The sequence below is a fragment of the Protopterus annectens genome, chromosome 2.part0, assembly GCF_019279795.1.
Source record: "Protopterus annectens isolate FY-2018-M chromosome 2.part0, PAN1.0, whole genome shotgun sequence".
NCBI classification, from domain to species: domain Eukaryota; kingdom Metazoa; phylum Chordata; order Ceratodontiformes; family Protopteridae; genus Protopterus; species Protopterus annectens.
The window spans coordinates 1864042337-1864067366 of NC_056728.1; the positions used below are offsets into that span (position 1 = coordinate 1864042337).

General features: G+C 39.0%; 1 protein-coding gene across 1 annotated transcript in view; it reads left to right on the forward strand.

Moving 5' to 3' along the window:
* The window catches only part of LOC122793780 (claudin-16-like), a 153534-nt gene that overhangs the window by 72557 nt on the left and 55947 nt on the right, over positions 1–25030 (forward strand). Inside the window, exon 3 of the mRNA XM_044061970.1 lies at positions 16324–16488. Coding sequence (XP_043917905.1) covers positions 16324–16488 — 165 coding nt within the window. The remainder of the gene's footprint in view (positions 1–16323; positions 16489–25030) is intronic.

A 25030-nucleotide genomic window follows, 5' to 3' on the forward strand; every position in this document is an offset into this window, starting at 1 on the left:
GTTGAAAAGGTATTTGTAAAGCACTTGTGTTTGAAATGTATCCACAGTGTGCCCTACTGGATAGAGAACTGAAATGTACATGCACTAGTGTAACTGTTTAAATGTATACGTCTTAACAGCGGAAACTGGCAGACGGGAGATTAACCTCAGTCCAGCAAACTTTAAAAAATATCTGACATTAAATCACTTTATAGGCTAGACCATCAAGATGCTAACTCACAGGTTTCAATGTAGCCAGAAACACAAAGTCTGTACTAGGAAGCTTTCTGTATTGTCTTTGGGATGAACTAGTAATTATTACTCTGGAAGCGTGGAGGTATGTAACTGTTTTATAACTTCCAGCACCTGACAAAGATCTGAGCAAAAGCCCTTGTGTGTGCATTTTTACAGGTAAGTGCTAAGTCCTGCCAGTTACCAGTAAAGGGGGTTTTCATGGGAACAAGAAGTCAGATGACCAGAAGTGATGTCATTCTGCAAGCTATCTCATAAGTAATATTTTAGATATTGTTTTGAGAAATCTCTTAGCAAAACAGAGCATTCTGTATTCTGTCTTGGGCCTGACAACAAGAAGAACCATTCATTGCATCATCTGCCTTGCTCTGTTAAGTAAGTTATTAGGGAAGAAGAGAATAATTCTCTTAGATACAGTCAGGAATATAGTGAAGCCTAGTTTAGATATATTTTTTCTTTATTTGTCTGAGCCTGTCCTTCAATCTTATTTTAAGTATTTCTTGTGATTTGAACTCTGATGTCACTGTAAATATATACTTAGTATTGTCTTGTTCTTTTATTATTTATTATTAAAGATATTTAAAACTTTCCTCATGGCTAATCTTTGAAGAGATATTCAAGTTTTGAGAGTACTCGCAAATTTATTTGGTGTCCCTGTGTGGGCCACTCCTAATAGCCTTGCTGTTGGTCAAGCTACCATTTGTGTTAATATTAATTTTACTCAGTATATTGGGTACCCTTGGAAGAGTCTTAAGGTAGCTGGCAGGAGTGTCTGGTGGCAGTCATATTTACCTTATAGTCTGGGCAGAAGGGGTCATGCCTAGTAAACCTGTGCCAGCCTTTCCCAGGTGTGTGTTTGTGTGTGTGTGTGTGTGTGTGTGTGTGTGTGTGTGTGTGTGTGTGTGTGTGTAAATCAAAGAGTGTGTGTGTCAGCTACTTGGGCAGGGACATGAAGCAGTGGTTGGACAGAGAGGGTTCTGGAAGCCTTGGTCTGGACACTCAGCTGAGATCTCAACTGTATAGCTGTGTCAGTGGGGAGTCTTACTGGGGATCTGGAGAAAGAGGGAGAAACCAGCCCTGGAGTGACTGTGGACTCTATGTGATCTTAAAGGGAATTGCACTTGATGCAGAGAGCTGCATCTGGAAATACTGTGTGTGTACCTGTTTAACCCCTCAGTGAACATCCCGCACTGGTGCCAGTAGTGAGGATTGAGGCCCCTTGATTACTTGTCCAGTAGTGGGTCATCACACCCTAATGTAAGGAAGATGGTGCAATAGCACCTTTAAAAAGAGTCTTATAAGAAGTCCCCCAAGAGTGATAAGGACTTGTATAGTAATCTAGTTTATTTTTGATTCTAAAGAAGACAAGAAACACCCAGACCCATTTTATATCTGAATGATCACTACACATTTATTTTAAAAATAGTCTTTATTAAATGGTCACCCATCCTTCAATCCTACCATGTTTACTAAAAGAAAATAGAGTTTAGATCTTCAGGAACACCCACCTGCACAAAAAGATCACAATTAAGAAAAAACTAAAGTTTGATCTACAGCTAGAACATAAATGTACTTGCTTTAGAGATGTCAGCTAAAGATATGGTTTTAGTCCCTCCCTCATTGTTACCATTTAGAATCTCATACCTATTTCATTCTTATTGTTAAATCCTTAGTCCATAATTCCTTAAGTCATAATTTTTTTCCTTTATGATCTTTGGCACTGTGTTGTAATCCATCCATTCATCCTCAACCCTTTATCCCATTTTGCACATGGGGTCGGGGTATTACTTCTGCAGTGACAATCATCTCAAGCCAAGGTTTACACCCTCGGATGGTTAGACTTGCTACGGTAGTTCATTTGCACCACTCACTTGTGCACACACTCTCACCTATGGCCAATTTAGAGTGTCAAATCCATCTATTACATGTCTTTGGAATGTGGGAAGAAACCGTGTTGTAATAAAATGTTAAATTTGTAAATACATTAATTATATAAGCATATACAATTGTTTTACAAAATCTTACAAATTTCTGGGTTTTACTTTTATTCTGCTGTACTGTGTTTAATGATTGTTCAACAAGAACTGTATTCTCTTAGTTAAGTTTATTGTAAAATCTGCCATATGGCCTGGATAGAAGCTGAAAATACTCTTGTACAAGCCCATGCAGCCAGTCAACAAACAAGCAAACAAGCACACAAATAAATAAACAAGCATACTTGCAAATAGTCAAATGAACAATAAATAAATAAGGTTCCTTTGCTTTTGCATAACAGCTAGTTATCATCAGTTTCTCCCTCTTTCCCATTTAGTTTCATGTTATCCCTGAGGCTATTCATGCTGTACATATCATTGGTAAAGTAGCAGCCCACCTGAGGATGCAGGGTGCCAAAGTGTTCCCATACCAGATGTACTCCTTGGGACCACTTCTAATGACTGTTTTGTCAGGAAGAAGGAGCATCTTCTTTGCATTTTCTATTACTTGGTAGACAGAGTAAATTTTTAAAGACTTATCTTTCTTTAGCTTAAGTACTGGCTTTTATAAGTTGATCCCTAGATATTGGGACATTCCTGTCTTTAGAAACGTTGCAGTACTTTTTTTCTGTGGTCCACACTTTTCTGCTTTTGCCCCTACCAACAGCCAGTAAGCATTTTGAATTTGCTGGACTTATGGCAGCAGCTAATGTTATGTAACCTATGCCAGGTATTATATGAGAGTTCACCAATGGTGGCAGAAGGACCCCCTTAGATGTGGTTGTGAGACTGTTAATAGCATGCAGAAAACATATGACGGTAGGCTATTCCTCCCATTTTTTGCTTGGAAAGACATTTACTCTGCCATCTCAGCAATGACTCTGTCTATAGATACATCAGTCTTCTGGTGAGGACATTGTAAGGACTGCATAGCAAAGGCTGTATAATTCAACCAGGAATGCCTTTAGCACATCCAGGTGCATTGCCCCCAGTATGAGCCTGGTGATACCATGCTGCCCAGTGGTGAACTGCTCGGGCTGATGGTGCAGGGGCATGTATGTTGTCTTGTGTAAACAGTGATAGTGCAATACATAAAAGCTGTCAATGGGAGGGGATTAGGGCCCTGAAAAAAGTATTCTCTTCCTCCTCACGGATGATGACACTGCTCCCAGTATGCTCACCCTGCCCGGCTCACTGCTCAGTGGAAAAATGGACCAAAAAAACATGCTTGTGCTCCCCATTCAGAAAGTTTACCATAATAAAGTTATCTACAATAAACTTTAATAAGTCACAATTCAAAATCTCAGCCCATGTAAAAATGGTTCAAAAATGTGCAAAAAATAAAACTGAAACAAATCCAAACAGTTTGGTGGCATGAAAGACAAATGAACTGCCAGCACACTGGAAGATCTACACTAAATATTTAAACAGGTTATTTAGGTTACCTTTCATTTTCTCATATTCTATCCATTGCACATTCTTCAATATGAGTTGCACTGGCCCAAGGAAAAAACATGCTTTATTAGAAAAGAGATAGAGGGTTACTGTCAATCAGCTCAACAGAAAGATGAAGAGAGTTGGCATGAAGTTCATGTCACCATGGAAGAGATAGTTTTCAGGAGAAGTAAAATTTTAGTGGATACATGCAGAAAAGATTTACGAATTACAACATAGGTGGCAGCCCCTTAATACAGAAGAGGTAATAAGAAATCTGGGGACCCAGGTAGATAGTAATCTCTCCTTTGACAATCATATTGCCAAAGTAGTTAGGAAATCCTTCTATTTGGCCCATCTAATTACTAAAGGGTTCACATCTATAAATAAAGAGGTTATAGTGCCCCTCTACTTGTCACTCATCAGAACCATCATAGAGTACAATGCCCCATTTGGGATGTACCTCACAAGACACTTCCAACAGCTGGAGAGACCACAAAAGTACCTCACCAAAAGGATTACTGGCCTCAAACATATGTCCTATGCAGCCCAACTGAAAAAACTTCGGCTGTACTCAGTGGCATATCGCTTACTCAGAGGTGATTGCTGCCTGACTTACAAAGCCATGTCCAACTCAGAATTGACAACAATAAACAGAACATGCTGAAGGGATAGATTCCTGTCACAGAGACTCCCCATGCTTTGGAACAAAATTCCAAACTACATTAGGCAGAGCCCCTCATTAACACTCTTCAAGAGAAACCTTGACGAGTGGATGGGTAACAGAAAATACACCCCTGGGATCACTTCATTGGCTCTGCTTGACAGAGGACCAGTTAATTAATCAATGGGGCAGCAAACACCGACACACTCTGGCTAGGCTTATAAATGCCCTTGGGCAGATAGCCTAGTACCTACCTATGAACCTATGAACCTAAGATATGAGAAAGTGTGTCTATATAACTCAAGTAAAGCCTGAAGCACATGGCATGATTGTTGATTGCCTCACCTCAGTAAAGAGATAGATATCTGATAATAATGGTGAACTGTGTTTACAAATGGGCACATTTCAAATCCACGTAGCATTCTTCAGTGGAGTGTAGGGATGAGAGGAATTAGTAGGATTCAACTAAAGTGGGAGAGAGCAACCTGGTATCTGATGATCTCACAATGATAGCATCTACTGTGCTGCTAAGGCATTTGAAAATAAGAGTTTTAAAATTGGCACCACAAATCACAGAAGGCCAGAAATTATTCATCATTGTCTTTAAGATGCAGATTTATGCATAGAAAGACACTGGAACATCTTCTCTTCTTAATATATACCCACCAGATGGAGAAGTGTACTAGAAAAGCACCATTTTTCCTAGGGCCATTGAGGTGATGTGTGTCATCAGCAGATATCCACAGAGAGAGGTGAGAAAATGACTCTCAGCAACCAGAGGTTCTGATCCAAATGAACAATTAATCAAGTATATAGTCACAATCTGTGACAGCCTGCAATGCTTTGTGAAAGTATCTCACATCAATGTATGTTTTTTCAATCAGCATTCATTGAAAATGTTTCATTTTATTTTAAGCTGCAGTCTTGAATAATTGTCAATTAGTATCTACACCTGATTATTTATAAGGTGTTGTTTTCCAGATGACTTATGTTAGTAAATGGTGCAAAATATTCCTTCATTGGATCCTTCACTAAATCCAATTCAGGGTTACTCGGAGAGCAAGAACCTACCTAACACTCAGCGTGTGCAAGGCAGTAAAACTAACTCAGCTTGTTGCAGAATGCATACCGGCATAGACACACACACACACACACACACACACACACACACACACACACACACACACACACACACACACACACACACACACACACACACACACACACACACACACACACACACACACACACACACATTCACACTGTCATATGTGCCAAGCACTCCTATGGAAAGTTTGGAAATTTGGAGGACTCCCATTTTACCTACTGCATACCCCTGAGATGTGGGAGGAGGACAGAGCACTAGCTGAAAACTCAAATTACACAATAAGGATGTGAGAACTCTGCATACAGGACACCACAGCCAAAAGTAAGCTTGGGAACCAAGCATTGTGGTTAGGAAGGTGCTAAATATTTTTACCATTAATTCTATTCACACAATGCATTACTACAGAAATATTGTGATGACATGGAAAGCTGTGAAAAAAAAGTTATGGGGTGTATACACAGATGTATGAGAGTTTTACATCTGTTTCTAAGAACACTTTTCCCACATTCCCCTAATGGTAAAAGAAGAAATGACATACTGAACAAAACTGCAGGTTTATCTCCATGTTGACAGTGTGACACTTTTAATAACCACTAAAGTATAGATGGATGTAATTGTCAAAAACAAAAATCACAAATAATACTACATGTTCTGAAGACTGGTAGAGAAGGGTGAAGGCTGCCAGCCTAGTCAAATAGAATTTGATACATAATTCTGGCATTTGTAAATATAAATGTAAAATACAGGCTTGTTTCTTAAATGAAAGAAAACACTGTAAAATGTTGAACTTCAAGATTGTAGCAACATTGCCATCTGTTGTAAGGAAAACTAAGTCAAACATTTCAAATCTTTCTTTTGCAGTTAAAATTATTTCAAATCTGTCCTTTGATCTAGATAGTGGTGCTGAAGAGGCTAGCTGAACACATTCTGTCAATTGTTTTAACTTAAGGAATAATTACTAGAGTGTACATGTAAAGTGTCTTTTATTGTTGTAGCTTCCTGAGCAGGTGTTAGCTTGCTAAATAATGTAGCCAGTTGGCCTGGGAACTCCAGGCTAAGTGTCAAAGAAATGATGTAATGGAAACAAACTGAAAATGATGTAATCTGGAAGGGCGCAGCAGAAATGTTCGTTAGTGATTTCAAAAACTATTGCTCAGAGAGAGACTGTAAGCATTTTTGTCTTGATATCTAACCTACAGCACTGCCTGGTCTTTTAAGTAAATTATCTTAGAAGGGTGTTTTCTTGTAGCAATAGCCAGGAATTAGAAAAGTTTAGACTGTGTTTTTCTGTTATGTCAGAACTGTACTACTGAATTATTTTAAGTTTCTGTGTGATCTCTGAACTCTTGAATCGCACTGTGATGTAGTAGTATTGTCTTGTGTTTTCATTATTTACTATTAAATATTTTTAAACACTTTCAACTGTGGCTGGTTTATGTAGAGATAATTTAAGCTCTAGAGTACATTGCATGCTTATAAGTGATCCTGTACTAAGCCCTTCTAATAAGCCTTGATTGCTTAGTTACACTACTACTAGATAATAATATTGCGCAGTAATAATTGGACACCCTTTTTAAGGGCCTTTGGGTAGCTGATAATTATTAGCTGGTGGTGGCAGTAATTACTACTGTATAGTCTGGGTACAGTGGCACAGCTGGAGAATCTGTGTCAGCCTTTCCCAGGAGTGTCTGTGAAGTTGTATAAATACTTATCTCTAAATGTGCGTGTGTGTGTATATGTGTGTGTGTGTGTGTGTGTGTGTGTGTGTGTGTGTGTGTGTGTGTGTGTGTGTGTGTGCGTGTGTCAGCTACTTGGGCAGGGACACGAAACACTGGTTGGACAAAGAGGAAGGTTTTAGCTTGCCAGCTAAGCTGAGATCTGGACCCTATAGCTATGCCACAGGGGAGTCTTATTGGGGACCTGGGGAGCAAGGGAGCGACCAGCCCCGGACTGACTGTGATCTCTGTGTGCTCTTAAGGGAAATTGCACTTTACTGTGTGTATTCGTTATCCTTTTCTCCTATGTATCTGGTGTTAGTGGTGAGGATTGAGGTTCCTTGATTGGTGGACCAGGGCACGGGCATCACACATGTTATTAATACACCTCTGTTTTGTACACAGATAGTGTAGTAACATAATTTAGAATGCCAGCTCATGTTTCAGACATAAAAAACTTTTAAGTTACTAAAACAAATACACAATAAAAAACCTAATATATGTAGCATATTTAATACAAAGTGAGCCAATCCATTACAGTCCCAAGGCAACAAAAATGAATAAAGTTATAAAAAATGAAAACATTTCTTCTCACTAAGAAACTGACTTGTTTCAAAATAGTGTTTTCTTTTTTTCCAAAGCTCTATGATATAGAGGAATATAACCAAAACTGCAGTGCAGGTGACTCAAGGTTAATTAGCAGCTCAGGTGCGTGTAGGAACTGGCAGGAGAGGATGGAGTCAGTAGATACTGATGGCTCATCAATCATTGGGGAGGGAGTTGGTTCTGGCTTGTTACTTGTGTCACAACAAGTGTAAGCATTAGGTGTTGCACCCATACAGCATGTGCCTGTGAGCATGCACTACCAATATTCACATATACATAGTCCAAAAAGCCCAAGGATGATAGCAGCAGCAGTGGAGCTTACAGAGCTGCAGCGAATGGGAATGGTCCTTGGGAGAAGATAGGCTGCCCTTCCAGATATGGGTATTAGCCTGCTACCTACCACCAGACTCTTGCCATAGGTGGAACAAATGGGCTGATTATGTAGGACTGAAAGGGATGTACGACTCTTGCCTAGCCCACACATACCTGACTCTTGCCTCCAATGGAACAAATAACTGAACCTGATAAACAAATATAAAATAAATATGTAAATAAAATTTAACACTAATCCAAACCATTCCAATGTAGTGTCACTCAACAACTAATACAAAAAAAAGCAACTGTGACCCTAGCAGCTAGTGAAGACTTTGGAATAATTGTTGCTTTATTCACTGAAAAGTCTGCATAAAACCGTACAATAAAAACAATAAAAATGTTAAAACATATTGGATTACGTGCTTTCGGCCATAAATATTGGATTTGCTTAGAATCATTTTGTTACAATTAAACTCCACCTTTTTATATTATTAAAATGACTTGTCATCAAGCTTTGTGATTATTGTTAACCCTTGCATGGATGAATCCTAAATAAGTATATTAAAAAAGTAATGTTTTATTAAATGTCAACAAATTAATTCCTACCCCAATGCCCACAGATTATAGGTTCATAGGTAGGTACTAGGCTATCTGCCCTGGGGCCTATACAAGCCCAGCCAAAAAGGTACCTTAGCTTTTGCCACCCAAGAAAATTATTTTCCTGTGCCACTGTCGAGCAGAGCCACAGAGGTGATCTCCGGGGTGAATTTCCTATTTCCCATCCAATCATCAAGATTTTTCTTGAAGAGTGCTAATGAGGAGCTTTGTTTGATATAGATAGGTAGTTTATTCCAGGGTATGGGAAGTCTCCGGCATGTTCTGTTTATTGTGGTAACAAGGTTTAGGTCCCTAGAGCGTGTAGCTCGGAGGGATTGGGATTTCTTTAAGTGGAGCATGTACAACAGCTCTGGGTTTGACATTTCTTTGTATGTTAGGCAGAGATCACCTCTGAGTAGGTGATATGTGACGGAGTAAAGCTGGAGTTTTTTGAGACGGTCTGCGTAGGGCATCTGTTTGAGGCCAGTAATCCTCTTTGTGATTTCTGCAGCATTTCCAGTGGTTGTAGATGTTTTGTGAGGTACATACCAAAAGGGGCATTATACTCTATAATGGGTCTAATGAGTGATGAGTAGAGGGGAACAATGACCTCTTTTTTTCTGGATGAGAAACCTTTTGTGATGAGGTGTGCCACATAGAAGGATTTCCTAACTACTGTGGTGATGTGATTATCAAAGGACAGACTACCGTCCACCTGTGTCCCAAGGTCTCTTATCACACTTTCGGTGTTAAGTATACTACCACCTATGTTGTAGTTCATGGGTACAGAGTTTTTACCAAAGGGGATGACAATTAACTAAACATTGTTAAAAAACATTACCAAAAACTGCAACACACACACACATACACACACACACATACACACACACCCACACACACACACACACACACACACACACACACACACACACACACACACACACACACACACACACACACACACACACAGTTTGTAATACTTACCTACTGCAGTGTTAACAGCCCTGTTTAAGCCATAAACAATAATGTGTACACTCTGTCTTTCTTACTTCATTCCCCCATTCCCCAGATAGTGTAGTAGAGCCTTTCTTTGGATCCTTCTACTATACTGGTCCATTTCCAGTGACAGCTCAAGGGAGGCGCACATGGCAAACCTGCATTAGCTGCATCTCTGGACTGCTGAATTTGCATTAGCATAACGTGATTGCTTGTTAGTAAGTGGGGGACCATCTTTCTTCTATAGCTCTACAGCAGTCTTTAAGTTGCTCCTTAATAATGGGCTGAACAATCCTGCTGGATATAGGTTTGTGCAGTATGCATTATGTGTTTCTGAACCTTGGGTATGTACTTCTAGATCTAGACCCTGTAACCATTCTGGCTATGATTATTACAGCCTGTATTTACCTACAGTATGACTCTGAGCTAAGTTACTTGCCAGACATTGCTCCTACATCACCCCTGAAAAAAGATTGTGTGTTCAGCGGCTTATATGTTAAAAAATATATTTTTCTGAGTGTGACAGTTAGAACAAATGTTGCACATATATGAGTACACTTATTGTTAACTAAACTGTAAACACAGAATAGCTTATTGGCTGTGTAGACCTACTGGTAGTACCCACTCATATAGGTCATAGCTCTGAAACCGTTTAAAATTTTCTAATAAATTTATTAATAAAGTATGTCAGACAATCATTTATAGCGTACCCTTAGTTGGTGATTTCAGATGCAAATTCAAGTAAACAATTTCTTTAGGTAATGTGTCTCTTTCTATATGAATTTAATTTAAGGATGTTGATTAGCATTAATCCAATGATGCAAAAGTTCAGTTTCTACATAAATGCACATGATTTTTACTTTTGATGCAAACTCACTACAGATATATTCTGGGCATGCTGCATTTATATCCTGAACATAAGTCATATACCAACCCCTAATGGAAACTAAGAGTGATTTAACATATTAGACTGAAACTGTGAAATGCCTGTAAAGCTCTGCCTTCAGTATTTATATCTAGGAGGTCATATTTCAAACCCCCCACTGACAATTCTTAGTCAAATATCCAGAAAGATTGCACTTGAACACTTGGGTGAACAATGTACCCAAGGCTGCCATTCAACATTTAAGGATTTAGAGTTTAGTGCTGAAGTACACTTGTACCGATTACAATGGGAAAATGTCATGTTTTGGAAAAATGCAAAATTGTTACTTCTAAAGTAATGTCATTTTAAAACAGATATAATCTGAACATGTAAGGTCCCTAAAGAGAAGTCAGAAACCCATTCAGAATGAAAATTTATATATCTGGCTGTCTCTGAAATGATTGTAAAAATGTTTCACTCAGTATCTATGTATAATAGGCATATCTCAATCTCCATTTCAGGGTTCTTAGGAAGACAATAAGTAATTATATTTGGATTGTTAGTTATTATACATACACACACACACACACACACACACACACACACACACACACACACACACACACACACACACACACACACACACACACACACACGTATGTGTATTTATATATAGGCTTTCATTTCACCATTAAATGCAGTTCAGTGATGAAACTGTACCAGTGATATTGCCATGTTTAATATAAGGTAAGGCATATTTCCAGTGAAAGATGACAAAAATGGTCATTGCTCTAGGGAAGTAGATAGACAGAGAGGTTGATAGATATTACTTGTGACTTAATGGCAACACAGTAGAGATATATGCTGGTCATATATTTCATTCCTTACTCTCAGCAGAAGTGATATACCAACCTCTTAAAAAAAGTGGGTGAAACATAAATAATCTGGACTGTCATTGTGAAATTATATTAAAGCCCTATGTTCAGTACCTACATACAAGAGACTATGTCTCAATCCTCTTTTGACTGTTTTCAGTAGAACATTCAAGACATTGAATAACAAATTAAAAATGGACCTGAGTCTTATATTCTGGCTTAAGAACTGGAATGCAGCTAAGTGCTGAATTGGTCTGGCCACATTGCCATGGTCAATATTTAGTGTTTTGACAGTGGCAACCTTCTAGTAACAAAATAACCATTATTCTGCAAAACTATATATGATTTTTACTTCCTATGTAATGCCACATCATTGCAGCTTTATTCTGGATATATATTGTATCCCTAACCTTGAAGGTAAGTTCTATATTCCTAGTGGAATCATTTATAATGCAACATGCCACACTGTGACTATAAAGACTGTATATGGCTATACACAAGGTAATATTTCAATACAACTCTCAGGGAAATATGCATGAATATTCAGGTGCAGACTGCACCTAAGATTTCATACTGCTCAGCAATAAAGTTGACAAGACCATTTGTTCTGGGACACTGTGTATCTTCTGGTCTTGACATCATTCCAGTGATAGAATATGCCACTTTTCTGAAGAAATATGTATGAATGATATCTCAGATGTAATACCATTTCTGGACAGATTCCTGTTCCTGTCCCTGGGCTTATAAATTCATTTCAGTCCTGAAAAGAAGTTTTTACACCCATTAATTACAGAAAAAATACAATGCAACATGTCCACCAGGCACATTTAATGGCAATGTAAGCCTGCTAATGGCACTTTTCAATGCAGCACTATATCTTTGAGATTTTCTGTAATTTTCTAATAATTGTTCATTTATACATTGTATGTTAAGTTGTGCTTTTTGTAGCAAAAGTAACTGAAGTGAAATTATAAGACAAAGTAGCAATTCTGAACACTGAAACATCAATTGTGCCTTCATTTTGTCCATAAGTAAAAGAATATCAGTGTCACTGACACATACACTTGACCAGCAGTATTTGCCAATTCTAATAGGGTACACCTCCTTTGACTGCAAATAGTCACATAAATTGTTTAAAATAAAACCTGTGGTAATTACTTTTCCAATACAAGTCTTAGTCCCACTCTGTATACATACATTCATACAGCTTCTTGCAAACCAGACATGACAATCATTTAAATGTGATCAAGTAACTGCAATGGTTATTCACTTCTGTACCCAGACTACCTCTCTCATCAAAAGTGACTACATTCTCATAAGGTATACTGCACATCTCCAATGTTTGTTTCTGATCAAGAGAAAGAAATTCTGGCCATAGAGGTGTGTTTCAGCATACTTCTCACACAGAAGTACAAGGGCTCGTGCATGCGTGCGTACACACACACACACACACACACACACACACACACACACACACACACACACACACACACACACACACACACACACACACACAAAACACCTAGCAACCCAGATTATCAGTCATGTAACTGTGATCAAGTTACTGCAAGGCTGAAAGGATCAGTTGTTTTTACATGGAAATTGCCTTTCCACCTCCAAAAAGCAATCCCATAGTGAGTACGCCTGTGGTGATTAAATGTGATAATGTGTAAGAAATTCTAGTTAAAGTAATATATCCTAACTTGTTTCACATAATACACACACTGTCTCTGACAAGCAAAATCAATGATTAGCTGCTTTCTGCATGTAATTAAATAAATAAATGCATGAAAAATACATAAACACTTTCTGATAGGGTATACTCAATTTGGAACTGTGATCAAGTAAAAGAAATTCTGGACACAATAATGGATTTCAGCTACTCTCTGTCATACTCACACACACACAAACACAGACGCACACACACATGCAAACTCACCCACAGATGCCAGGCTTAATTTTGAGGTTTTTTTTTTTTTTTTGTGATTGACACTGTGATGTACACTTAAAAATGTGTGATTATTTATTTTTTTAAGATTGTGATTGATATATCTCAAATTCACTTTTGTGTGAGGTACTGTGACTTCAAAGTCATCATATTCAAGTTCAGGGGGTATCAGGGGAGCATTCGAGCATTCCTTCATCTTGGTTAGTACAGGGGACTTTGCCCCAATATAAAAATGTTTTAATAACGAAACTAGTTTGATAGCCACAATTAAACTGTCAGTTTAACACCTAGTGATCTCATTTTTGGGTGTCAGTAACTAACATATCATACATTACTCATGGAATCTTCACAAACACATATGCTTGTACACTTCTTCAGCAAGCTGAATCAAAGACTATAAATATGGTCAAATGATTGTACAATATAAATTGCTTTCACTTGCAATCTGCTCACCCACCTCTAAGAAAAATACTTTCTGAATGAATACACATCTGAAGTAAAGCCGTGATCAGTTAAAAGGAATTCTGACCACGGTAGTTCATTCATCTTGCTTATGTCTTCTCTAAAATTCACACTATTACATACATGCCAACAAATACACACAGAGATTCACACACACACACACACACACACACACACACACACACACACACACACACACACACACACACACACACACACACTGAAATCCAGATTATTGATTTTTTAACTGATCAGTTGATTATAGGAGTCATCTGTTTTGATGGACAGACTGGAGCCTCTTATCTCCTCAGTAATCTACATGTAAATACAAAGAGATCACAGAAAAACAATGATATCTGCTCTATCTATGTGATCAGTGTCAACTCTTACCTCATAACAAGATGCCATGGACTAGACTGCCATGAAATGTTACTGTTTGACAAGAAGGGAAGTGAAAAAAAAACCTAATGAGTAGGACACAGACAAATTTTGGCTCAAGTTAAAGGGGAACATTTCTTTTAAAGTTCTGAGTTATTATTTCATGCTTACATTATTTGTAATAACAATATTTATATATTTAAACCTAAACTGTTCTGAAAGCATGAAGGATCATTTTAATAATTAAAGAATTTGACAAATCTAGGAGAACTGAGTTATCTCGGTATCTGATGTTTCCGCACTGTTATCAGCTGCTGAGCTACCCAGCATCCAGTATTACGAGGTTACTAGAGTATCCACTATAAAAACACACTCTGCATGGGTGGTGACTATCTTGTGTGATTAGTGGGACAGTGTTTGTGTTATTGCTTTTCTTTAAAGCAAGACCTGTTCCACTTATTACAGTCCATGAAATGGGTTCAGAATGAAAGCCTAGGGTGGCATAGAGGGATAAAGCCCTACCTATGTTCCAGGTGACCTGTTCAGTTAGCAGCTCTGGTGTTTAAGATGCTGTTGGCTGGTTGGGAATGCCTATCCCTGGGGAGGGGGTGTTCATCAAGACATTTTCTGTGGTATGGTGTGGTCCATATAAGGTATTCCCTTCGATAGAACAGGTAAATGCAGTGGAGTGATAGATTAAAAATCCCTAGTGGAATCAGTTAATGGCATGACCAATCCAGCTTCTACACCAGCCCCAGCATGAAGAATGGAGATAGTCTGAGGGTTGTAAGACAGGCTGGTAGACCCAGCAATAGATGAGGGCACTGGGATAAGCTAAAAAATTAAGCAGAAGAAAAACAATAAATAACTAAGTAAATAAAATCTTGGGGTGAAGCAAAGGCAGGCCCCACTCACATCCCCCATACAGAGGGTATACCCACTGCAGCCCTTAAATAAAATGATAATTTGACTAATGTAATCTACCCCATGATATCACAAGCTTGAAGTAAGTTAAAAACATTGTACAGTCAAACCTGTTCACTGGAATTGGCTCTGGGGATTAGGTTTCAATTAAAAGAAAAGTGATGACAGAAATTGATTATCATTCTCATACTGTGTCATATTAATGTAATAAATAATATTGCTTCATATTTTTCACTCAAGAGGTCACTGATAGTTACCTAACACATCTTTGAAGTGACAGTGTATTGCCTGATAAAGAAATGTTGTTTGATAATTTTGATAATTGCAAGCAGTTACTTGTGACATATTCCCTATGACCAAATAAGCCATGCAGATAGTTATTGTATCAGCAGCATATGTCATTAATCTTCTTGGACTCATTTTTCAAGTAATCCCATTGGTTGAAATTGTACTGCAAGAGAAATATTTGCTGTATGTATAAGTCTATAGAAAATTCAGAAACATACATTATTTTCAAACTCACCTATATTACAAGCATTAAGAAATAAATATGCAAGGGTACCTCACTGCACCTTAATATCGGAAATCTATACTATTTTAAGATACATTTATTTAATAATGTTACATGTAACATTTATGGTGAGTGTCAACTAAAATCTGCTTCCTTCCTTTGTTTCTTTCTTTACAAGCATATTTGCCTCTATTATTACATTACACACTTTATGTTATCCATTTACAGTGTTACTGTCTACTCATCACTGCACAATATTTCACTTAGCATCTGTAAGTTAAACTTACCAACACTGAAGCAATTAAGGTTATGATTGCATGCATCATGATCTTTTAGGTCAATTTTTAACTAAGAACAACTAATCTGTGAGACCAGCTATAAGCTAAGTTTGAGTTGATTTCTAGGAACATGTCTTGGCAGAGGGAGGTATATTGAAGTTGCTGTCACTTAAACATAAATGAGAAATTAATTTCTGCCAGTATTCTAAAGGAGCAGTTTGACCTGAGGGTGAAATTTTTAGGAGTACTCATATTCTATGACTTCACTACATAGGATGTACCAAGGATAACAAAACCCTAATCCTGAGTTTAAAGAATAAGATCCAGGAATCTGTAATGGCATGAAAAGAGATAGTGGGCTTGAATGGTGGCAGGTGTATTTTGGACCAAGATACAAAGTCTCTTTATAAAAACTCATCATACATCCTGTTTCTCTGATACAGTGAAAATCATCCTGACGCGGGCTCTAATGATCATAGCAGATATCCTGGCCAGCTTTGCCCTCATCATTCTTGTTCTGGGCCTGGACTGTGTGAGATTCCTAAAGGAGGAGCCACGGATTAAGTTACGGATGTGCTATATGGCAGGCTTTATATTTGGAATTGGAGGTAAGAAGTGATGTGGTGATATGACTTTTTATGACTGAATGATCTGTATTAATGTATCATCTTCATAGGAAGCTATTCAGATTGAAAATAGAAGCAAAAACATGAAGGAAACATAGAATGTGAAGGTAAATGTGACAAAGGTGACAATAAAATTATTGTTTGAGCAGTATGGCGTAATTTGTGTGGTTGCATGGAATGGGGTATGAGACACTCCATGATGTATATCAGGTCTATATCACTTCAGCGAAAATTCAGTTCAGCAAATGGCATTTTCAGTTCACTTACATCAAATATGCCATTCTTCAAACTGTTCATACTGAGAGAGAGGTACACTGAAGATCGGGAAATTTGCCCTTTCCTCACTGTAGTGCGATCTTGGAGTTGGTATATATAATTAGCAGGGGGTGTAGCGGATTTCGATGAACTGTCACTTTGCTGAAGTGATATAGACCCATGTATACCATCTTTCAAAATCATCTGCTTGCAGACAGAGAGTGGAAATTGGTTGAAGAAAGGATTAAATGGTGGAGGGAGGGGTTTAATTGGTGGTGGTAGAGAATTAATTTTAAGGTGTGTTAAGGAGAAGGTAGATAGCTGAATTGACCTGCTGCTTTTAGTATTCATTCTGTAAAGTAATTGAGAGTAATTAGAATATTCTTAACTTTTAGTTTAGTTGTACTTGACAATAATTAATAATACCACATCTGGGGTGTATTTGTTTCTTTTGATTCCTGTAAGTCATTCTAGGGCTTCAAAATTAACTTAATTCACTACTGTTTCAATGTTTGTAGATAGAAGATGGAAACACCTCTATTTTTACTATAAATATGAGTGACTGAAAAAGTATCATAATAGCATTTTTTATGAAATGGTCATATCCCTACAATACTAAAGCGAGGACACTAGGAGTATATTGCTTTATGTTTCTGAAAAATTTATATCTCTTAGCAGACAACAGAGTCCTTTAATATTTCAGAGGAATTTGTTGAATATTAGTTATTACCTTTACATAGAGGGCTTAATTTCTGTAGGTAACATTAATTCCACCAATAGTTAAACCCTGGCAATACCTGGAGGTTGACACTGTTTCATAAGCAAACCTCTTTTTTTACTGATATGTCCCAAGCACATTAAAAAAGCATAGAATAAACAAAGCAAAAAAAAAAACAACAACAAAAAAAAAAAAAACATCTGTTTAATTGTAAGATTAGTTACTGGGACTGAGGGTGGAGCATTAAGATAAAGTGACCCCTGTATAGAAACTATTGTTTAGGTTTCAAGCAAAAGTAACAGAGGTAGATGGGGTCACTTATCCATAAGTGTATGGCAATGAAAGTAGCTTATATATAATTATGCACCTGTGTGATGAAATCTGATGAAGATAAATGCAATTTTTTAACAAATATGTGAGTTTTATCTTATTTGGTGCACTTAGTCAAGCTAGTACCCCTAATCAGTCATGCATGGTGGTATTCTTCACTTTAAAGTCCTAAATATCTGTACAGTCTTAGTGCTGTGACTACTGAATGTGAGAGAGATGCAGCAAATGTCTGATGTACTGTTAAGATCTCACTGCATGAAAGAGCTTTATGTTGTACAAAGGTTGAGAGATCTGTTTGGAATTCCTCTGAGGGGTGGCTGACAAACAAATATATTCTGTTAGATCATGTGAGGGAATGAATTTACTCAGTAACAGACCACTCTAAGTGTCACACCAAGAAGGTCAAAAACAAAGTGAAACTAGCATTTGTCTCTGCAGAACACAGACTTAGATGTGCAATTACGTGCAGCTTTATAAATGTAGGAAGAGCAGACAAAGGAAGAGTAAATTATTAGCAGCATATTGCAGATGGCATTCTATACAAGTTATATGAAAGTTATTACCTTAAGATGCTTCAGTTTCATGGATCAAGAACTGCATAATTTTTTCATAATAAATGGCAGTACAAAGGATGGAATCCACTGCATGACAGAAAGAAAAAGAAAATAAAAAAAAGCATTTCAAATTGAAATCAAAATGAGTATGAGTATGCTGGCTGCATTGCACATAGGAATAAAGGACTGACTGCAGTCCAGATAACCCAGGTTTGATTAGTGAGACTGGGGATGGGGAAGCCAGTTAAGAGGATGGGGGTGATCAGCCACTGCAGAATTTCCTAGACTTGGAGGGGTAGTGGCTTTGAGCTGCTGCACTCAACACCACACAGGCACAGCCTTGCTATCAATAAAAGCAGCACCAGGGATATCGGCATTGCAATTTATTGCACAGGATTGTTCAGTGTGTGTGTGCGTGTGTGCGGGTGTGCATGTGTCTGTCTGTGTGTGTGTGTGTGTGTGTGTGTGTGTGTGTGTGTGTGTGTGTGTGTGTGTGTGTGTGTGTGTGTGATTGTGTGTATGAGTGTGTGCATGTGTGACTGCATGCATGCAAGTGTGCATGCACATGTGTGCCTATGTCCATCTGTGTTTTTGTGTGTGTGTGTGTGTGTGTGTGTGTGTGTGTGTGTGTGTGTGTGTGTGTGTGTGTGTGTGTGTGTGTGTGTGTGTGTGTGTGTGTACGGATTGCATATGTGTGTGTGCGTGTGTGTGTGTGTGTGTGTGTGTGTGTGTGTGTGTGTGTGTGTGTCTGAGCATGTACATGCAGGGAGAAAGCACTGGACCTGTCATGCTGATTTAAGTGTTTATGTCAGCATTCAAGGGATAGAATTAAAACTAATTAAAATCCTTTCTGTTGGCATTCTAAAAAGTGGATAGCTGTGACATGCCAGGGAAGTTTCTCAGCTGAGGGACAATTAAGGTCGATGGCCCTGGTCTTGAGGGAGAGATGTGTAACTGATCCCTTCAGTGATTGGGATGATGACTGCATCAGCTGAAGGATGGAAACCACAGCATGATAGAAAAGAATGGGGATCAGTGGGATCAAACCACCTTCCGTTGCTGCCTGGATGATGACCAACTAGAGAGTGCTCTCATACCTTTTATCTGACCAGTCTAAGAACAACTAGAGAGTACTCTCATACCTTTTATCTGACCAGTCTAAGACCAACTAGAGAGTGCTCTCATACCCTTTATCTGACCAGTCTAAAACCAACTAGAGAGTTCTCTCATACCTTTTATCTGACCAGTCTGAGACCAACTAGAGAGTGCTCTCATACCTTTTATCTGACCAGTCTAAGACCAACTAGAGAGTGCTCTCATACCCTTTATCTGACCAGTCTAAGACCAACTAGAGAGTGCTCTCATACCTTTTATCTGACCAGTCTAAGACCAACTAGAGAGTGCTCTCATACCTTTTATCTGACCAGCCTAAGACCAACTAGAGAGTGCTCTCATACCTTTTATCTGACCAGTCTAAGACCAACTAGAGAGTGCTCTCATACCTTTTATCTGACCAGTCTAAGACCAACTAGAGAGTGCTCTCATATCTTTTATCTGACCAGTCTAAGACCAACTAGAGAGTGCTCTCATACCTTTTATCTGACCAGTCTAAGACCAACTAGAGAGTGCTCTCATACCTTTTATCTGACCAGTCTAAGACCAACTAGAGAGTGCTCTCATATCTTTTATCTGACCAGTCTCAGACCAACTAGAGAGTGCTCTCATACCTTTTATCTGACCAGTCTAAGACCAACTAGAGAGTGCTCTCATACCCTTTATCTGACCAGTCTAAGACCAACTAGAGAGTGCTCTCATACCTTTTATCTGACCAGTCTCAGACCAACTAGAGAGTGCTCTCATATCTTTTATCTGACCAGTCTAAGACCAACTAGAGAGTGCTCTCATACCCTTTATCTGACCAGTCTAAGACCAACTAGAGAGTACTCTCATACCCTTTATCTGACCAGTCTAAGACCAACTAGAGAGTGCTCTCATACCTTTTATCTGACCAGTCTAAAACCAACTAGAGAGTGCTCTCATACCTTATATCTGACCAGTCTAAGACCAACTAGAGAGTGCTCTCATACCCTTTATCTGACCAGTCTAAGACCAACTAGAGAGTGCTCTCATACCTTTTATCTGACCAGTCTAAGACCAACTAGAGAGTGCTCTAATACCTTTTATCTGACCAGTCTAAGACCAACTAGAGACTGCTCTCATACCTTTTATCTGACCAGTCTAAGACCAACTAGAGAGTGCTCTCATACCTTTTATCTGACCAGTCTAAGACCAACTAGAGAGTGCTCTCATACCTTTTATCTGACCAGTCTAAGACCAACTAGAGAGTGCTCTCATACCTTTTATCTGACCAGTCTAAGACCAACTAGAGAGTGCTCTCATACCTTTTATCTGACCAGTCTAAGACCAACTAGAGAGTGCTCTCATACCTTTTATCTGACCAGTCTAAGACCAACTAGAGAGTGCTCTCATACCTTTTATCTGACCAGTCTAAGACCAACTAGAGAGTGCTCTCATACCTTTTATCTGACCAGTCTAAGACCAACTAGAGAGTGCTCTCATACCTTTTATCTGACCAGTCTAAGACCAACTAGAGAGTGCTCTCATACCTTTTATCTGACCAGTCTAAGACCAACTAGAGAGTGCTCTCATACCTTTTATCTGACCAGTCTAAGACCAACTAGAGAGTGCTCTCATACCTTTTATCTGACCAGTCTAAGACCAACTAGAGAGTGCTCTCATACCTTTTATCTGACCAGTCTAAGACCAACTAGAGAGTGCTCTCATACCTTTTATCTGACCAGTCTAAGACCAACTAGAGAGTGCTCTCATACCTTTTATCTGACCAGTCTAAGACCAACTAGAGAGTGCTCTCATACCTTTTATCTGACCAGTCTAAGACCAACTAGAGAGTGCTCTCATACCTTTTATCTGACCAGTCTAAGACCAACTAGAGAGTGCTCTCATACCTTTTATCTGACCAGTCTAAGACCAACTAGAGAGTGCTCTCATACCTTTTATCTGACCAGTCTAAGACCAACTAGAGAGTGCTCTCATACCTTTTATCTGACCAGTCTAAGACCAACTAGAGAGTGCTCTCATACCTTTTATCTGACCAGTCTAAGACCAACTAGAGAGTGCTCTCATACCTTTTATCTGACCAGTCTAAGACCAACTAGAGAGTGCTCTCATACCTTTTATCTGACCAGTCTAAGACCAACTAGAGAGTGCTCTCATACCTTTTATCTGACCAGTCTAAGACCAACTAGAGAGTGCTCTCATACCTTTTATCTGACCAGTCTAAGACCAACTAGAGAGTGCTCTCATACCTTTTATCTGACCAGTCTAAGACCAACTAGAGAGTGCTCTCATACCTTTATCTGACCAGTCTAAGACCAACTAGAGAGTGCTCTCATACCTTTTATCTGACCAGTCTAAGACCAACTAGAGAGTGCTCTCATACCTTTTATCTGACCAGTCTAAGACCAACTAGAGAGTGCTCTCATACCTTTTATCTGACCAGTCTAAGACCAACTAGAGAGTGCTCTCATACCTTTTATCTGACCAGTCTAAGACCAACTAGAGAGTGCTCTCATACCTTTTATCTGACCAGTCTAAGACCAACTAGAGAGTGCTCTCATACCTTTTATCTGACCAGTCTAAGACCAACTAGAGAGTGCTCTCATACCTTTTATCTGACCAGTCTAAGACCAACTAGAGAGTGCTCTCATACCTTTTATCTGACCAGTCTAAGACCAACTAGAGAGTGCTCTCATACCTTTTATCTGACCAGTCTAAGACCAACTAGAGAGTGCTCTCATACCTTTTATCTGACCAGTCTAAGACCAACTAGAGAGTGCTCTCATACCTTTTATCTGACCAGTCTAAGACCAACTAGAGAGTGCTCTCATACCTTTTATCTGACCAGTCTAAGACCAACTAGAGAGTGCTCTCATACCTTTTATCTGACCAGTCTAAGACCAACTAGAGAGTGCTCTCATACCTTTTATCTGACCAGTCTAAGACCAACTAGAGAGTGCTCTCATACCTTTTATCTGACCAGTCTAAGACCAACTAGAGAGTGCTCTCATACCTTTTATCTGACCAGTCTAAGACCAACTAGAGAGTGCTCTCATACCTTTTATCTGACCAGTCTAAGACCAACTAGAGAGTGCTCTCATACCTTTTATCTGACCAGTCTAAGACCAACTAGAGAGTGCTCTCATACCTTTTATCTGACCAGTCTAAGACCAACTAGAGAGTGCTCTCATACCTTTTATCTGACCAGTCTAAGACCAACTAGAGAGTGCTCTCATACCTTTTATCTGACCAGTCTAAGACCAACTAGAGAGTGCTCTCATACCTTTTATCTGACCAGTCTAAGACCAACTAGAGAGTGCTCTCATACCTTTTATCTGACCAGTCTAAGACCAACTAGAGAGTGCTCTCATACCTTTTATCTGACCAGTCTAAGACCAACTAGAGAGTGCTCTCATACCTTTTATCTGACCAGTCTAAGACCAACTAGAGAGTGCTCTCATACCTTTTATCTGACCAGTCTAAGACCAACTAGAGAGTGCTCTCATACCTTTTATCTGACCAGTCTAAGACCAACTAGAGAGTGCTCTCATACCTTTTATCTGACCAGTCTAAGACCAACTAGAGAGTGCTCTCATACCTTTTATCTGACCAGTCTAAGACCAACTAGAGAGTGCTCTCATACCTTTTATCTGACCAGTCTAAGACCAACTAGAGAGTGCTCTCATACCTTTTATCTGACCAGTCTAAGACCAACTAGAGAGTGCTCTCATACCTTTTATCTGACCAGTCTAAGACCAACTAGAGAGTGCTCTCATACCTTTTATCTGACCAGTCTAAGACCAACTAGAGAGTGCTCTCATACCTTTTATCTGACCAGTCTAAGACCAACTAGAGAGTGCTCTCATACCTTTTATCTGACCAGTCTAAGACCAACTAGAGAGTGCTCTCATACCTTTTATCTGACCAGTCTAAGACCAACTAGAGAGTGCTCTCATACCTTTTATCTGACCAGTCTAAGACCAACTAGAGAGTGCTCTCATACCTTTTATCTGACCAGTCTAAGACCAACTAGAGAGTGCTCTCATACCTTTTATCTGACCAGTCTAAGACCAACTAGAGAGTGCTCTCATACCTTTTATCTGACCAGTCTAAGACCAACTAGAGAGTGCTCTCATACCTTTTATCTGACCAGTCTAAGACCAACTAGAGAGTGCTCTCATACCTTTTATCTGACCAGTCTAAGACCAACTAGAGAGTGCTCTCATACCTTTTATCTGACCAGTCTAAGACCAACTAGAGAGTGCTCTCATACCTTTTATCTGACCAGTCTAAGACCAACTAGAGAGTGCTCTCATACCTTTTATCTGACCAGTCTAAGACCAACTAGAGAGTGCTCTCATACCTTTTATCTGACCAGTCTAAGACCAACTAGAGAGTGCTCTCATACCTTTTATCTGACCAGTCTAAGACCAACTAGAGAGTGCTCTCATACCTTTTATCTGACCAGTCTAAGACCAACTAGAGAGTGCTCTCATACCTTTTATCTGACCAGTCTAAGACCAACTAGAGAGTGCTCTCATACCTTTTATCTGACCAGTCTAAGACCAACTAGAGAGTGCTCTCATACCTTTTATCTGACCAGTCTAAGACCAACTAGAGAGTGCTCTCATACCTTTTATCTGACCAGTCTAAGACCAACTAGAGAGTGCTCTCATACCTTTTATCTGACCAGTCTAAGACCAACTAGAGAGTGCTCTCATACCTTTTATCTGACCAGTCTAAGACCAACTAGAGAGTGCTCTCATACCTTTTATCTGACCAGTCTAAGACCAACTAGAGACTGCTCTCATACCTTTTATCTGACCAGTCTAAGACCAACTAGAGAGTGCTCTCATACCTTTTATCTGACCAGTCTAAGACCAACTAGAGAGTGCTCTCATACCTTTTATCTGACCAGTCTAAGACCAACTAGAGAGTGCTCTCATACCTTTTATCTGACCAGTCTAAGACCAACTAGAGAGTGCTCTCATACCTTTTATCTGACCAGTCTAAGACCAACTAGAGAGTGCTCTCATACCTTATATCTGACCAGTCTAAGACCAACAAGAGAGTGCTCTCATACCCTTTATCTGACCAGTCTAAGACCAACTAGAGAGTGCTCTCATACCTTTTATCTGACCAGTCTAAGACCAACTAGAGAGTGCTCTCATACCTTTTATCTGACCAGTCTAAGACCAACTAGAGACTGCTCTCATACCTTTTATCTGACCAGTCTAAGACCAACTAGAGAGAGTGCTCTCATACCTTTTATCTGACCAGTCTAAGACCAACTAGAGACTGCTCTCATACCTTTTATCTGACCAGTCTAAGACCAACTAGAGAGTGCTCTCATACCTTTTATCTGACCAGTCTAAGACCAACTAGAGAGTGCTCTCATACCTTTTATCTGACCAGTCTAAGACCAACTAGAGAGTGCTCTCATACCCTTTATCTGACCAGTCTAAGACCAACTAGAGAGTGCTCTCATACCTTTTATATGACCAGTCTAAGACCAACTAGAGAGTGCTCTCATACCTTTTATCTGACCAGTCTAAGACCAACTAGAGAG